General features: G+C 39.0%; 1 protein-coding gene across 4 annotated transcripts in view; it reads right to left on the reverse strand.

Annotated features, from left to right (window-relative positions):
* Window positions 1–17,155, reverse strand: part of LOC135245805 (paired box protein Pax-2a) — a 36,753-nt gene extending 19,598 nt beyond the window's left edge. For all 4 annotated transcript variants that reach the window (XM_064319107.1, XM_064319117.1, XM_064319092.1 and 1 more), the window contains exons 1-5: window positions 16,586–17,155; window positions 14,664–14,829; window positions 13,480–13,677; window positions 8,734–8,813; window positions 8,179–8,298 (exon numbers count right to left, since the gene is read on the reverse strand). In XM_064319107.1, coding sequence (XP_064175177.1) covers window positions 8,179–8,298; window positions 8,734–8,813; window positions 13,480–13,677; window positions 14,664–14,829; window positions 16,586–16,628 — 607 coding nt within the window. In that variant the 5' untranslated portion in view covers window positions 16,629–17,155. The remainder of the gene's footprint in view (window positions 1–8,178; window positions 8,299–8,733; window positions 8,814–13,479; window positions 13,678–14,663; window positions 14,830–16,585) is intronic.
* Between the last annotated feature and the right edge of the window lie 786 nt (window positions 17,156–17,941).

Consider the following 17,941-nt stretch of genomic DNA (forward strand, 5'->3'; position numbering starts at 1 on the left):
ATATTAATATTTCTTTGTCAAATACTGTCAACGCATTAATTGATTTTTTTTCTCGCCATTATCAACTGCTGGCCGGGATAACGTTATTTAAATATAGATTGTATTTCCTTTGATTTTTGTCTATGCATTGAATGTAATAGAAAATAATAGAATAAAATATAATGGAACATAGAATAGAATAGAAAATAACCACTTGATTAAGCTTAAACAATAACAGAAGTTCTTGAATTTGTTAAGTATTTCCCATTACGTAATTATATAATATGCTAGCAGAGGTAATGCTGATAATCATTAATTTATGTGTTAATTACTTCTAAGAAACAAATGTACATCAATGAATCGAATGTCCGCAAATATCTATGTACTCTGATTTTTTTATGATATATGGATAACTTCAATCACAAGGGACTATTAATTTTTTTTTCTCCCTACCCCTTTAATTTCTCTTGGATTGTAGTGTCTGTTTTTTCACATCCTGTGAGTCTGACTGCATATCTTTGAGCAGGCATCTCTTCTGGACAGCTCCCTTGGGGGCCTTCATACCAGTGCCGGTTGTTGCTGTATCAAACTCAATTGTTCTCTTTGGGACTGAAGCAAATAGAGTCATTAATTACTTTCTATCAGCTGGCCGGAGTACAAAACGCGATCAATAAGCCAGCATTTGTCATTCACTATAACACAGCGTGCTTCCTACACGCAGTGCAAACCATACACGGTCATCCTACGCAGTTATATTCGACCGGGACCTTGAAGTTTTACTTTAAAGTTTTATTCTTCGTCTTGTTTTGTGTGTGTGTGTGTGTGTGTGTGCGTGTGCGTGCGTGCATGCGTGCATGTGTGTGTGTGTGTGTGTATGTGCGTGTGTGAGTGCATGTGTATGTGTGTGTGTGTGTGTGTATGCTCATATCTTGTGTGTGCCTGTGTGTGGTAGAGGTGGTGGGTGGGTGGTCTGTCTTTTATCACATCCCATATTGCATTTTCAAGTCTCATTTTAACTTGTGGCTTGGATGTAGTAAAGATAAATAGGCCTTACCTTTAATTTAATACATATTGATTTCCATATTTCTGCTATTATCATGCAGCATTTGAGACACTGAGCTTTCTAAATACATATTTCAAAGTGTAAAATGTTCCAGCTTCCTTTTTTTTTTTTTACAAAAAATATATGATTAAAAAATATTAAGAGAGCCATATCTAAGCCAGGCACTCAACCTGAACGCAAAGAGATTTATTTAATTAGAAACAAGTAAGTGGTATCTCTCTGTACTCCTAAGATCTGAAGCAGTTTCTGGGACTTTATCCTGATTAGCCGCGATGTAATATTAATTAACAATAATCAGGGCACCTCTGGGCCGGTATGTGGAGAGAGCCTCCCCCTGTGCTGTTTTTGTAGGTATTTTATTGATCACTGTCACACTTGAGCGTATTCATTTTGACATCTCTCCATATTAACACCCTGGTAACGAGGGACCCAGCTCTATCAGATCAGATAACCAGCTCTATAAAACAGGCTCCTCTCTGTGGGTTTGTCACCCGGAGGTCACGACCCCTAGCAGGAGGTGGGCCGATGCAATTTTACACTGGGAGAGAGAGAGAGAGTCCGTCGGTTACCTGCGAGACCTAATATCAGACTAGAGCAGCCCGCAGATATGAAAATAACACAGGAAGTTGCTTCCTCGTCATATTCTTATTTTGGCCCTAAAATACGTAAATGCAACCGTGAGTGAGTTGGTAATGGTGACAAAGTGCGGTGCTGCGTCAGGAAGATTCTTTGATTTATGCGGCCCGGACAGGGTGACTCGTCCATCAATGAACGGGGAAACTACTTTTCAAGCATTTGCCTCCTCTTCATTCTCGATGAGGTCACGTCTCGGGAAGCGATGGGTTTTTCCCTAAATGTAATTACGTCCTATTTATTCCATGTTGTTTGTTTAATGATGCGATGTGAAAATTCCCAAGGTGGGTGTGAAATCTTTTCACTGTGGGATTTTTCATTTTCACGGCACACCGGGGCGCTTTTGGGGGGGGGGGGGGGTGGGGGGGGTACAGTTACAAGTCCAGGGTCACCCAAAGCATTTTCAGCAGAACCACTGGAGTGAGTGCAGTACTTATCAACAACCCCTCCGTTCATGGATTAAGAATCCTCATTTGATTTTGTTTTTATTTCATTCAGCTGTTCGGAAATGTATTCAAAACAAGGTTCATTTAATTATGGCTTTAATAATGCTTGAGTTTAATAATATACAGGGAACGCATTTTAGTTAATTGGGAATACAATGTGTGGTCCCCATTTCAATTAAATCTGTTCATTTGTTCTATTTTGTCTATTCCTTTCGAGATAGTGACATGAAAACAGAATGAACTGAAAGCAAACATGATGGGAGCCATATCTGCTACTTTAAAATATGCCCCCCCTGCATCCAGCCACACACACACACACACACACACACACACTGACACACACCTACACACACACACACACACACACACACACACACACACACACACACACACACCAGACCTCCTCTCTGCTAACCATGCTTGCTTTGAAAAACCCCGTATTATGAAACCTGTGATGCGGAAAAGACTGTACAGCAAATAAGTGTATGGATAGAGGTGGCGGCACAGCCGAGGCTATTAATTTCCTGTTATGTTCCTGCGTGTTTAAGGGCTTTATTAATTTAATTTAGCGCCTCTCAGCCGCGCGCTAGCTGACAGTGGAGAGCAGGCCTGTGAGCAGAGTTCCTCGGTTGCGGTCTTTGTTGTTTTCGTCCCTTTGCCCCGCCGCACTCACACACACACGCACACACACTCACACACGCACACACACACACACACTCACACACACGCGCACACACACACACACACACTCACACACACACACACACACACACACACACACACACGTGCGCGGTACCGATCCACCCCTCCGTTTAGCCCTGAGCCTGCTGTGTGTGATCCCCTGCGCTCCAGCCCAGCGGACGTGTTTATTTTTTTAATTTCACGGCTCTGTTAACGCTCAGCGTCCGCGCCGAGCGCTCTCTCTACCTCTCGTTTACTTTTTTGACGTTCGGTGGGTCATGTGACGGCACCGGGAGCCAATCAGATCGCTGCTGAACGCGGAAGTGGTTTGGAGTGTGACGACGAAAACAGTCAAAGAAACTTGAGCCTCTTTTGATGCAGAATTAAGTTGTACTTTCTCGTGCTTTTGAGTTACATCTCTGCTTTCACTCCTACGTTTTCGACCCCTTTTTGTTGAGAACTGTCTCACTAAAATGAGGTTAATGCAAGGATTCACAGTCCACATCCCACTTGTACCAGTTTTAAGTAATGTTGCCACATTTTTCTCTACTGACCTCATTTTAAAGTGAGTTTTGTCATGGTTGACATTCAAGATGAAATACAGCATTCAAAGAATGAAAGAAATGGAAAAAATTTTCTTTCATCACGAAAGAAAATTCAATTAAAAAATACCGAAAGCGAACAGACATCTGTGAGTAAATAGTATGTGACTCATTTCTGTACTTTTGAGAGGGGAGATTTTATCATTGGCTTTTCTTTGGCTCAGAGTACCACCGCGCAAGACAAGGGGCGGCCATCAATCGCAGTGCCAGTGAAACTTTGGATCCTGTCCCAGCACATCAGTTATGGACACCTGCAGCGGGCTGCGTCAGAGATCTCGACTGATGCTTTCTGTCTGCTCTGGAGGTGCTCTGCATTTTATATTCCTCCCCTTCGCAATTTGTCTGCCCCCCATCCCCCCCCCTCCGCTCCCACGTACACACGCTCGGGCCAGCTCCGGGTGTCACGACCTTTGAATATTGCATGCTATTCATTACAATCAGCCGTCATCACCTCCGCTCTAAAAATACAACCGGCAACTTCGGGGGGGGGGGGGGACTTCCAAGCGGACGGACGGGAAAGCCAAGGTCACGTTGGCCTACAACGCATTCCGGGGGCAAACGGGCCATAATCAGCCAATCAGGATCTCAGCGAGAATATTTATGTCGACTCGACAGCAAGTTTGTGCTACTCGGGACAGGGCCGTTTAAACCAGGAGGACCCCCCCCCCCCCGCCTCCCATCTACCCACACATATATCAACAGACTTGTAATGAATGAGAAAAACAGTGCAGTAGTAAAAGCATATCTATGTTTCCCGTACCAAACAATAAAATGGAGAGAAAAGCAACATCTCGAAGGATATGAGGCAATCTGGGAGGGAAATCTGATTTGTCGTGGAAATAACACAATATTATAAGACTGACACTTCCATTCTTTTCAAAAAGGCATTAGAATACACACCCAATTTTGACTAAACTACTTGCTGGAATAATTCCGGGCATCAGAAAATGGTTTTTACGATTTCTGCTCTCCAGAAAACCAAGGTTATTTAAGATCAAAATTACAAGTCACTAACTAATGAAACCATTATGCCACAGCTATGAAAGCCTTGATCTCTTTTTTAGTACACAATGATTCGTCCAAAAACATTTTCTGCACCATCAAAGATATGTCCTTGAACGACCTTTGGTCTGAACCTTTCCTGTTGTGGCAGTGTTTCTGGTCTATACCGTTGAGCTCTCCAGCGCTGGGGTAACTGCTTTAACCTCAGATCAGTACCCCAAATTCAGCACAAAGCAAAGTCAACATTCTAGTAATTACTCCCCGCTCTCATTTGGCTGTAATTCCGTAAATTAGCGGACAAGCGAAGAAAATGTCTCACCCAAGCGTAATTTTCCTTGGCTATTAATGCATCCGGCAGGGAATAGCATTCTGTTTTACATAATGAGACAAACAAATAAATCTGGATATGGATTCGGGGCCTAGAATAAGTTGAGGCACATGCTCGTTTGCTGAAGTAATTGGTTTATGTATCTGCAAGCAGTGGTACCAATCTTTACACAGATAGAAACGGAATCTCAGCTATTCTCCTTTAGGCTGTTTCTTTTGTCTTTTCAATGGCTTGCCCATCCGAGGGGAGGTGGGATGTTAATTTGCGAATTAATAGCTTTTCTCTGCGGAATTGCAAATTCTCTTTAAATGTCACTTTGCTCAACACAGAGAGCTATGGCCACCAAAGACACAATCTAGAGCCCCCCCCCCCCCCATCTCCCCCCCTCCTCCCCGCCCCCCGCTACCAATGCCACCAATAGCCAGCAAGTGTAACATGCTACTTTTAATTTGCAATAACACATGACAATGGCAGATTAATGGCTCTTATGACACCTGTGTCCCTGAAGCTCTTCTTCCCCAGACCTGGTGTACATAACGCGTGTCACACTACATTATCTCAACATCCCGCTCGTAATGGGGACCTTTTTTAAGGGCACTGCTGACTTGGAAGTTAGTAGGGACAGAGACCCAGCCTGCCGCTTTTGGCGAGCCGCCACGGCAGATTTTTAAAACAAATGCTTGTGGCCGCCGAGCCTGTGTTGCCATGCCGATGCTCTACTGTACACAGTTAAATGAAACCTCTCTGGGCTGCTGGTCTTGATGGTGAGTGCGTGTGTTTTCCTTCGTAAAAATGCCTCCGCATTTTTAAGTCATTATCTAATGAAGTGGAGGCTCACAATGCCAGACGAGGCTCAGGTAGCCCAAAGGCTTCTGCGCTGCGATTAAATTGAAAAGCGTGTATTCAAACATTGCACGGACTCCCCGATGCCTCCGTGCGAATTAAGGATTAAGTTTAAATAACGCACAGCTTTTTTTAAATCATTGGCACGGGCTCAAATAACCAGTCACAAAAGTCTTCATTATGGCCTGATTATGGAAACAGTAAGCATTGGAAGTGGAGAGACAGTGCCCCACAGTTACATGTACATAAAACGTGCGCTAACAAACCAGTCCTCTTGCATGTGGAAAATTTTCTCGTAAAGGTCAGGAATTTATGTGCTGAGTGTGAAAATTATTTTTTTTCAAAATGAAGGTATGCACACATTGAAAGATCATTAATCATGACTATCAAAAACACCGTAGCTGCAATGACAATGTCAACAACGACAACAACCACAAAAGAAGAATACATTGACACATATACTCACATCTATGCAATGTCTGAAAATATAGTACTGTAGCATATGCTTTGAATAAAAATAGTACAAAAACCTATTTTTATTGTATATATGTGAACATATATACACATGTATACACATATTTTCAAGATTAAATTACCAAATATAAGTATTATTTTAAAAATATATATTTTATTTTAAAGATGTTTTACGTGATGTTTATTAGTATATATAAAATAAAGTATTAATGTTGAAATTATGTCTGCTAAAAACTAATATAAGACATAATATATTACTTTGCAAACTGTAGCTTGAAGCAATACATTGTTGTACAAGCACTTTTTGATGAGGCATCTATGGTCTAGGCCTGGGGCTTATCTTATGGGAAGATTAAATATCCCAGGACTATGGCTTCAGGTGTGTTCTGTCTGACGGCTGTGGGTGGAATTGTATCTAAAATCAAATGCGCTACTTCTCCTGTTACACTGCGCTTTTACTCCAAAGCTGGTTGGACACCGAAATAAAGGGGAAAAAACCACACATTCTTCGGACGTGTACTTTCAAACAGCGATGGATGGATGCATGGGAAATATGGGGTTCACAAAACAAACCCAAACCGAAAAGAATGCTGAAAAATGTTACACCTCTTCTAATGCTCGCATGCTCTTGCTGTGTCCGTCTCAATAAAAATACACGCTTCCTCTTCTGTCACTGGCTAACATTTAACAAGGTAAACACTGATCTTCCACAAATCTGCCATTCACCGTTAGACCACTTATTCGCTATTGGGAAACCCCTTTCAGTTATGAAATATTTATGTTATCTTTAAAAATTATTTAATGAAAGAGAAGTCCATAACAATTGCTGTGGGAACCCCTCCTAATTTTATAACTGGTAATTTTTCATGAAAGTTCTAACTGCCCCCCCGCCCCCCACCCAACACACCCAATGGGTTTTTCCCACACAACATTCTGCAAACACTGTACTAAATACATCAAACCATAATTAGCCAAGCAAAGCAAATGTTTCCAAACCTATTTTACAATTTACAAATTTCCTCTCCATCAAGTGTTTGGCACTGAAGAACAGAAAGCATAAGAATGAAGTATCTTGCTCTTGAGGGGAAGCACATTCTCACAGTTAACCTGTAAGTTGTGTGTGTGCTTTATTTAAGAATAATACACTAAATAGAAACAGGAAATGAATCTTTTCCAACCAGATTGGGAATTTGCATCACTGTCTTTTGTGTTTTCAACAGTCAAATTTTTAGTTGCATTAAAATCAGTGTTTGCATACAGAACCAGTAATCTACAATGCCTTTGGCCCTTTGCATACAGTCACTAACTCTTCAAAAAGATAAAACAGTTTTATGAATACATGAGTTCCAGAAATGTAGTCTATTGAAGCAGTGATTTCTTTAGCCTGGGTGGTTGACTACATCATTTTGACAAGTAATTACCTCAGTCTTCTTAATCAATTCAGATAAGATTAATTGCTGATGGCAACGGCGGAGGTCAGCTTCTGACATTAAGAATCATTTTCATGAATATTGTATATTAAAACAAATTCTTAATGTTTTGCACAGTTTTTGAATTTATGGAAAATTAAATCAGAGCAGACAGAGACTATTTTCTTCAGTTTGGCCAAGTTTCTACAAGAAAATAGCTGTAATAACAGGCATCACAAATGACTATACCTATTTGTTACATCTGGTAAATATGTGCTTGTAAAATCATTTAAAAACATCTTTTACTGGAGTCTGCCTTAGATGGATAACAGATTTTATAATTCTGTAAATTTGAAGATTTGTGTTCCTAGCTCCTTCTGTTAAACAATTTAAAAGTATGAAACTATTTTAGTAATGATTGACACCCATTAAGCCTGTACCAGTATGAGGGTAAGCAAGGTGTGTACTGCTCAACAACTTCCACTTTGCAATGCATAACAATGTGTTAAGTGTACATCCGAGGCTGTGATGTGTAAATTCAGGCGAAAGGCTACGCGTGTCCTACATACTGAATGAAATGCTTATTTCTGAGATGCCCGGAAGTTCAAGCCATTTTCAAAAGGAGGCAGGGGACCCATGGTCCTGCATGTATTCTTCCTCTCATATTCTACTTATGACAAAACATCAAAAATCAAAATTTTGGTATCCCTTCTCTTACCATCATCTCGTTTCCTCTTTTCGCCGTTCGACCGGGGAATACCCAGAATGCCGTTGATGGAGTAAGACCCCACAGGATCGTTGGAAGCGCTGGATACAGGCGGAGAGGCTGTACTCGGCACTGCGTGAGAGGGAAAGATTGGGCTGGAATTAACTGAAAAAGAGCGCTTCACTTCAAGGAGATCACTCAGACAATGGGTGTCTTCTAAGGATGAGAATATCACCCACGAGACTATACAAAACACTTTTCACCTGACCAAAGAACTTTTCTTTTTTTTCCTGCAGCGTACTTGCACCACAAATGAATAAACAAATAGAGCAATCCATCCTGCTTAATAACATTTATTTTAAAGATGAAAAATTATTGCAGAAAAGCAGCTGGCTGTCTCATATTTGGTGCCTCATTGCACTGCTCATATCTAATGAGTCACGCCACAGTTCAAGCTTACCCGTCACAGAAAAACACTTAGTGGCGACTTCTGAAAGCTGCCAGTCCGGATGAAATATTTTGTCCTCAAGTTCTGAATAGTCACCGCGAAGAGCAAGTTCTGCTTACCTATGGTGTGCCCGGGAGTGGAGAGGGGTGTTCCATCAGGGGAAGGATGGAAAGGCTGCTGAACTTTGGTCCGGATAATCCTGCACATGAATACAAATCTGGATCAACTTCATGGGATGGACCACATTTTTTTTCTTTTCCTGAAGCTACTCAAAGTTAGCTGTAATGAGCATGTACTACGACTTGCATGGCGTCATTAGGTTTTTGTTTCCGGACCATGTACAGTGAAGCCTCCACATATTGTTTGGAATAGGCCTTTTGGCATGTGGTGTAATGCTGGAGTGGACATGTGAGCAAAAAAAAAAAAGAAAAAGAAAAAATGAATTGAACAAACGCGAGAAAGTGGATCCAATCGTACGGGGTTCTAGGTATCAAAAATAATAAAGCCACTGTACCTTTAAGGTGAGATATGGGAAAAAGTCTTCATTGCACTTTGGTCTGAATGATCTTGCAAACAAAGCATGAAATCACATCAATTCACCTCAATGATCGGCTTCACTGACTCTACCTGGCCCACACTAATCAGCTCTCCTCTCTCTCTCTCTCTCTCTCTCTCTCCATCACCCTCTCCCTCTCTCTCTCTCTCTTTCCTCCTCTCTTTCTGGAAGGTTTACAGGGGGTACCCAGGACTCCTGGCTCCTCACTTCCCAGATCAGACATCTCTGTAGAACCCCACTGCCCCAAGTGCCTTTGCGGATGAGGTTCTATTGATCGGGGGCTTGGGGATAAAAAGTTGGGGATTAGTCACACGGGCAAACAGATGCAAATAGAAAGCTATAAATTATATGTGACAGGAAAGCAATAGTGCCTTATTGCCTTGCACAAGCTTACGCCAGCATTAGATTCCTTTAATCTGATTGGCACTTGGGGAAAAAGGGAGCTGTCACAATAATTTGTAAACTTTAAAACTATTTATCACGTATGACACAGTATCTAGTTTGAACAGAAACGTAAGAGGTGGCTTAAGATTGTGTGGACCTTGTAAATGGGGAACTGCAAGCTCCATTTCTTCACTTGGATATTCACATCTTTATGTTTTAAAAAAATCAATCACGTTTATATGCCCACCTTAATTTGGAAATGATAGGACTTATATTACCTATATGTAAAGCTGTATTTTATTGAATGTCATACCTGGACTTTAAAGTGAAATAACTATTATTGTATAATCATTTGCAAACAGCGGTCCGGTGATTCAAAGAGAATGACGCACGCATTCTTCAAAATGACTGCGATGTTGATATGGTCACTGAATTCCCTTGTCATTATGAGGAACTGAAGAGAAATTTCACAGAAAGGAGCTTACGAACATCAAGCCTCCATTGATCTCAATGACTGGCACAGCCCCCTGTGTCCCTGATTGCACTGTCCTTGGGGTAAGGCGACAAAAGCTAAAAGCCTTTTCCAGGAACACACATATCAATATTTTATTTGGATTCTCAACTACTCTCCATAACAATTATTTGACCCCCTGACTTGTGTGAGTAACATAAATTCAGGGGCTTTATTTGGAATCCGTGTTCTCGATATTGAATAAGCAATTTGGATGGGTGAATTAATGACTTCAGCTGTTGCTGAAAATTCCCTGAAGAAATATTAAAATTGCTTCACATTTGAATCAATATCATTGAAAAGCCATTGAGGACCTTGGGTTTTTAAATGTCCACAAGTAGGCAACGATATTTGTTGGTGTTTCCCTTGCAGAGGCTCAGACACAACGTACAACCCCGTCTCTTTGTAATCTTTAATAATTCATGCGGGAAAAGAGTGTTTAAACCTAGAACATCCTCTTTTGTGGACAGACATGAGGTCAGCTTCCTTACCATGTAAAGTGTGAGATGGCCTCTTCCTACACTTTATCCAGCTCCGTGTCCTAAAATATCGTCTTTGCGGTACCATTACAAACCAGCTTTCCTATGGACCGCATATGGTCCATTTCTTTATTCTTCTACAATATGAAGAAGGATTGAGCTGTTTGCCCTAAACTCAGTTTTAAAAGCTGAAAACTTCTTACTACAGTAAATGTTATTGTTCCCTTCAACTAGGCTCAAATTAAAAATACAGCAGCAAGCTTATCCACATATTTCACATCCCATTCAATCATCAATGATTCAATCTGTTTCTGGCGTGAAACAACATGCACATCTGAAGATACGTTATGTCCTAATGACAAATGTATGTTCTTGCAGTAATATCTGTATAATCTCTATGGTACTCCTCAGTCCTCTCAGGCCTTATTTTACCTTATATTAGTGCGTTGTTACTGTGAACTCTGTGAGGTCGCTTTGTGTAAAGTCTCATTTCTTTAGCAGCTTTATTACACGTTACAAAAAAATACACCTCATTATGGTTTTGAGAAATTATATTACCTTATTGTTCAGTTATTATCTTTGCTCATTAGTGTACACCACAATTATCAATCGCATTATGAGTTCAAAACCTGCATTGTACACTTGCCTGTACATAAGTGTATGTATGCCTATATGCAGAGATGGATTTCAATGTATAATAATTAACAAAAGACATTGCATTCGACCCAAGACTGCATAATAAAAAAGAGAGAAATATTCAGAGATGGCAGTTCTTTTATTGAGCAAAGTTAAGGATACCTCAACTTCTTCTAACAATAGAAATGCACTTCTTTGTATTTGCATTTTAATTCACAGTTTGAACAATGGCCCATAGAATGTTCTATTTCCAAAACGCTAGCTTAAATTTAATTAGAAATGAGAAAGTTATATAAATACTTTTAATACTATTAATACACATTTAGAAATTACCACATACATGTGTTTGAGTCTGCTTAAATTGGCCTTTTTTAAGTAACCACGGTGCATGAAATGAATTTTTTCAACCTTCCTTTCTTTTAAAAAAATGGCTTGCGTGAATCTGGCCGTGTTCTCCCATCAGCTCATTAAAATGTAATGCTGATGCCGACTCTATGGAACAGTGCTCCCTAACCAAAGATCATTACTCGTGCTCCCGGGTAGGGGGGTTTTCGCGCTTCCGTGTTCCTCTCTTCCTTATTTGTCTTCCTCCTCTATTATTCTGTTTATCTGGGTCCTTTTTTTTTGAAGTCAAGGATAAATGTTTAAATAGGATTTGCCTTTTTAAAAGCATGCATTCTTTCCATCGCGCGGTAAGGCCAGCGCACCAGGAAACATAACTTATTTAGTAATCGATGAATCGATGAATTAATTTGTACATGAGCGCATTTATCTTGTTAGTCCTCCTCACCTTCCATCGTGGTTTTAATACAGATTTAGTTCAAATTCAGCACCTAATGAATTCCACCACACCAGGCTATGTAGGCTATTGTGTATATATATATATATATATATATATATATATATATATATATATAGTGTGATAATATATATATGCCAGTTTTGAGAATATTAGTGATTATTAGGGATATTGAGTTCTGCGCGCCACTTTGGGCGCAAGTTTTTCTTCATTTTATTCAAAGGAATTTCTGCACAGTAAAGTTTGGGCATTGTCTTTGTAAGAATAAGCTTAGGGAATGGGATTTCGTTTGCGTGTCATAATTGATCATTTATGTGTGATAATACGTGCGATAATAAAATTATCATTATTAGTTATGCGTGGGTGTGTGTCTGTGTGTGAACAGTATAGTTTTTACGTTTCTGTTTTGTGTATTCAGTATGAATTCAAGCAGCTCATTTTATTTATCAATTTGTTGAAAATACGATACATAACACAGTACAGCAATTACAGTCGAAACCATTTTAACAACGTGATTTTTCCTACGATCCGCGTTAAATGTCCATAGTGTGTTGCCCATAGCTTGCTTTCGTGTATTTACACGAAAGCAAGCTATTGGAATAGAGCCGGTTTAAAATAAAGGAACGACTCTCAAACGCAATAGACCTGATATTGAACATTGTGCTGCTGCGTATTTCCCAGTGCCACTGGATCTGGTTACAGAGTATTGATCGGTTTTCACCCAGACAGATGTGATTTTGGCGCTCACCGCCTTAGATCTACTGCTGATTGTTGAAGGATTTGGAATTGAAGGATTGAATTGCACCACTGAGACCACCCTCAACAGAAAAGGTGAATGGTATATACTATGGGCCACAATATTGAAGGAAAAAGGAGACTACACAAAAATAATAATAATTATATCAGTTAATGTTGATGAGTGGTTTGCATTCAGTGTTACGGGACATTGAGTAAAGGTCTACATAAAGTGTAATTATATTACGAATATGAATTATCAATGGTGGTTTACTCAACCACTTTACTCCATTAATTTAGCGTTTCGAATGAGAATTGATTTGGCAGGGTGAAAATACTTGACAGGTCATAGAAAGGCACGCGTATCCAGACATGTTCATGCTTAAACTGGAAAGCTGAACATCTAGGTTTACAGAATGTAAAATCTACTCAGCCTCCGCCCACAACCAAAAAAAAAAAAAAAAAAAAAGAAATAATGAAGCGTGGTCATCATCAAAACAATGCAAGGTGTGTTTAACGCAGTGTGTTAAAATGGATAACTATATGGCTTATGAGTTTTGCCTTGTGTATCTTTTAATTGTAATGTTCCTACGCAGATATGATGCATTTTTACAAACTGAAAGAGTTGTGCTTTCTATTTAATATTTGTAACTTTAGTTGGTTCAGTTATACGAAGCTTCGGAGAGAAAATACGACTTTGGTCTATATTAATATGACATTTTCGACAACTGATTTTTGGCATATGTTAAAGGAACTGTTTCTTACCTGTTGATGGATGACACGCTTGGGACAGTGTCGTTGTCGCAGATACCTTCTGCCAACAGCCTGTCTCTTATCTCCCAAGCGAACATGGTGGGATTCTGCCGCTTGTAGTCCGCGATTTTATCCACAACCTTTGGAGTCGCCACTTTGGGTTTGGATCCACCAATTACTCCAGGTTTAATACTGCCGGTCTCGTAATATCTGCAGCAACACAGTCGAATTTGATTATCAGAAAATGCATAGCCATCGTAAGTGATGATCACGTGATACTATAGAACAAATTTGATTTTGCGAACAGACACGAGCTACAATACTATACTTAGAAAATTAACTTCCACATTTTTAAGGCTTATGAGTTTTCAATGCTTGCAGAAGAGAAGTTTTAAGATTTTTAAGAAAACTATTAGAATTGGTCGAAACAACAACATCTTTACGAAAACACGAACAATAACATACCATTTCTATGTAGCCTACATACTCTCCTCCTGACAGAATTTTAACCTATGGCTTGTTAGCTGGTCCTGGAACTGAACACCCAAAGCATGACTGGACTGTACAAGATACGATCCAAATCAGGGACATTGTCGAATGATGAAAATACCTATCTCAACCAAATACTAAAGAAACATGCAGTTACTACAATAGACATGCTATCAAAATTAATTTCTTATTGGTTTGTGACAAACATTCCAAGTGCATAAAATAAAATACCTTTTAAAATCCTTTTGATAGCTGAAAAATATTTCAAAAACATTCAAATGCCGTGTTTGACATGATCCCAAAACAGTTCTGATTTTTTTTTTCTACTAAAACGCTGTGCAGCCTCCTTATGTAACACGGCTTGGTTGGAAATACTTGAAAGTGGACTACTGTTTTTCCAATCCAAGCGCTCTGCCTTTTCCAAATATGTAGGCCGATAATGTGTAGAAGGTGAATATCTCCCTCATAATGTTACCTTACCTGCCGCTCCATCGTGTGAACTTTCACAAATTGTTGTTGTTATTATATGTTTGTGTTTGACACCTCCACAATGCCACACAATCTTGATTGACATTGGGTTAGATTATTTCCACCCCACCCCCGGAAATGTGTATTGTTATCTGGTTCCTGCTGTTAAGTATGTACTCTGACAGTTCGTGCACTGAAAAATATATTTGAAATATGTCGCGATGTACTTTGTCTCTTACCTGCCGAGAATTTTGCTGACACAGCCATGGCTGACCCTTAGTTGTCTTGAGATGTCACAGGGTCTCACTCCCTGGTGCGCGAGCTCTACAATCCTTTGCCTCACCACGTCAGGTAGGGGTCTTCCGTTCACGAACACCCCGCCTAGCTGGTTTACACCCCCATGCCCTATATGGGAGACAACAACGCATACAGAAAACCATAACATTACATACATGGTGTAGAGAATTTCATTCAGTCAAGATCGTGCAAAAATGTATTATATTATATTATAAATTGTATTGTAATGTATTATTGTATGTACAATATTTCAGTCCGTTTTTACTGTCTGAATATATATATATATATATATATATATATATATATATATATATGTACCCTAAATTTCCAGAATTTGATTTTAATTTTAATTTATATTAAATAATCTATTATCAGTTTTATATGATATATATATCCGTTCTCGAAATTGTCAAGTAATTAAAGGAATCTAAACTACGCCCCATTAATTCATTTTTCAGACCCAAAATCATTCTTTTTACATGATATTTACAGCACGATTTGTACGAGACTATTTTAAACTCAAGTAAAAACATATTCTGTATTTTGTTTTATTTTACATCATTCCATTGCTTATCCCCTTCCGATTATAATGTATTCCGTCTCTCGGTTACATGATTAAGGCCTTATTGACAAACCCTTCATGATAGTAAACTGTCTTTATTAACATAAGTTTGGTCAAATCAATAATCTCACTGCATATCCTTTTGAAAATAATAGAGGCACAATATGAAAATGTGTACTAATCTATGTTACGGCTTTCTAGTAGCACAAGACTAAAGACGACTTACATTTTCCTACTCCTCTATGCAAGCTTAGCACATGTCGCAGGTAGGCTATTAAGTTACAAGCTGTTTCATTTTCCTTACACAATTATTGTAAATAATTAAAAAGAGCTTTGATTACTCATATTACAAATTATTTAGAAAAGGCAAGATTAGGAATTAATTATTGAAATAGGCCAGCCACTGCTAGCGGGTATCTTCTTTAATAACAAAATAACATAAACATGAATAACCCTCGGTCCTGAGGCATTCAAATTCTATTTTCAACCATTGTATTAATAATTTTAATAGTACAAGAATTAATTTCAGTGTTGTTGTTTAATTCACATGGACATGCTTGTTAATGTCAGATTAATTTGAGGATAACTCACTGTACTTTTTCCTTCTTTCGACTTTTCTTTTATCCTCTGCATTCTTTCAGGAGATTCAAGATTAAACTCCATTTCGTTATTGCTAAGCGATGGATTGAGTTTCCTTTTAATGTATCAATAAATGTGAATTCAGAGTATCGGCGTATTTGAATGTACTAGCGATTGTTCCGCAATGGAAATGGGCACATTTCCTCTCATCGAATAGATATGGATTGGGTTTTCAAATACTATGAAATAGCACCTCTATATATCCTTTTCACTTAAAAAATGTTAACTGTATATATATATATATATATATATATATATATATATATATATATATATATATATATATATATATACCAACCATGCAGTACAACTGCGAAATCCAGCAATTGTATGTGTGCGTGAGTGAGTGCATCATTAATGTAAACAGTATAAACATTCAATTTTACTCAAACCGAAATTGTACCTAAATGTAAAATACTCGTGTTGTTTATGATGGTTTTGTTTTTTCTCCTGTTGTGTCCTGAATGCTGAATGATAAAAACTCGATATAGCCTACGCATACACTTCATCCCGCAAAGATTTAAACGGAATTGTCATAGGTTATGGTTTATTTTTCGGTTAAACGTTTTAAAATATTCTACTCCCAAACAGCAACGTTATATTTAGAAAATGAACATGCATAAGTATACACGGACTATAAACATTAAACTCCTTTATACTCACGGTGCATCGCTGAGAACGGGTCTGCTTTGCAGTGAATATCCATTGGATAGCAGAGAAAAGAAAGATAATCAACTGAAGCCGCCGTTTCGCCTTGGTAATGCAGCTTAAAATTCAAAGAAATGAAATATTTATAGAAAAGGGCAGAAAACAGCCGTTTGCTTCCGAAGCCAGCGGATTTGAGGATAACTTCTTTTTAAAAAGTTGTTTTGCGTCAATCAGTCCGTACAGGGAGAATACGAGGGAGGGTTGTCAGGTGAAGAACATGACCGACACTTGTTTCAAAAATCTAACAACGCAAGAACATTGGCAAAAGCGGGTTTGTTCAGATGATTTTTGACCACATAGTGACGAGATAAGACGCTGGTTTATCTGTTCAAATAGTCTTCCCTTGTCCTCTTTTTGAAACTGCTGTAGAAATTCCTAGATCCCGGTGGCCGTGGTCGGTAGGTCTCGGGTTTGATCAGATATGTGCAAAGATGACAGGGAAAACATGGAGACACCGAAAGTGTCTTGCGGTCCCCGTTTCCTCTAGAATGGGATGCGTTTCCTAGAATCTTTGGGCTGAGAATGAATCCCCTCTCCTTGTGTGTGCGTTTCTAAAAGCTTCCCCTCCAGATCCCCCCCCCCCCCCCCCTCCGCGCTTATATGGATGACTTGTCAGACAAAGGCAATAGATTCCAACACTTTGTGATTCGCCAACGCAAAAAGATGGAGCCCAAATGAGGAGGTGCCTTCATCTGACACTTCGAAAGGGGAGGAAAATAAACAGGGAAATCGTGTAGAGTTTGAAATAAGAATTTAAGGAAAATTAAAAGGACGTGAAAATACACGGATAGGTAAATATATGTTTAATTGGTTTTACGGTATAAATTAGAACTTTAAATTCTAACTAATTTCTACCGGTATTATAGCCGGCAAAATCTAAATGAACATAATACATTTCACACATTACTGTAATAACCTGAGTAACAACGGGCCTATTTATTAAATCTATTATTATTCCGGTATTTTGAATTTTTTTAAAGGGGTACATTTTTATAGTGGAAAAATAGTTGCAATACATAGCCTCAGAGCATACAGCTAATGATTTCTATCGCATATATGTGCATCTTATTTCTACGGCTTAAGGTTAAACATTCGAGTGCAGCTGGTTTGTACGCCAATACATGTAAACAAATGCATGATGTGAAATGTATTAAAAGGTGCATGCTAGCTAGGCTACGCACTGGATGATTCTTTTTGGCTTTTCAAGCGCGTGCAAAGGTACTGAGACAATTTGTTCTCAATTGATTTTATGATTATTGCCATTCCACCTTCTTTGTTTATGTTCTTTACTTCGGGAAGATGATAAGATGG

This window comes from Anguilla rostrata, chromosome 2, assembly GCF_018555375.3.
Source record: "Anguilla rostrata isolate EN2019 chromosome 2, ASM1855537v3, whole genome shotgun sequence".
NCBI classification, from domain to species: domain Eukaryota; kingdom Metazoa; phylum Chordata; class Actinopteri; order Anguilliformes; family Anguillidae; genus Anguilla; species Anguilla rostrata.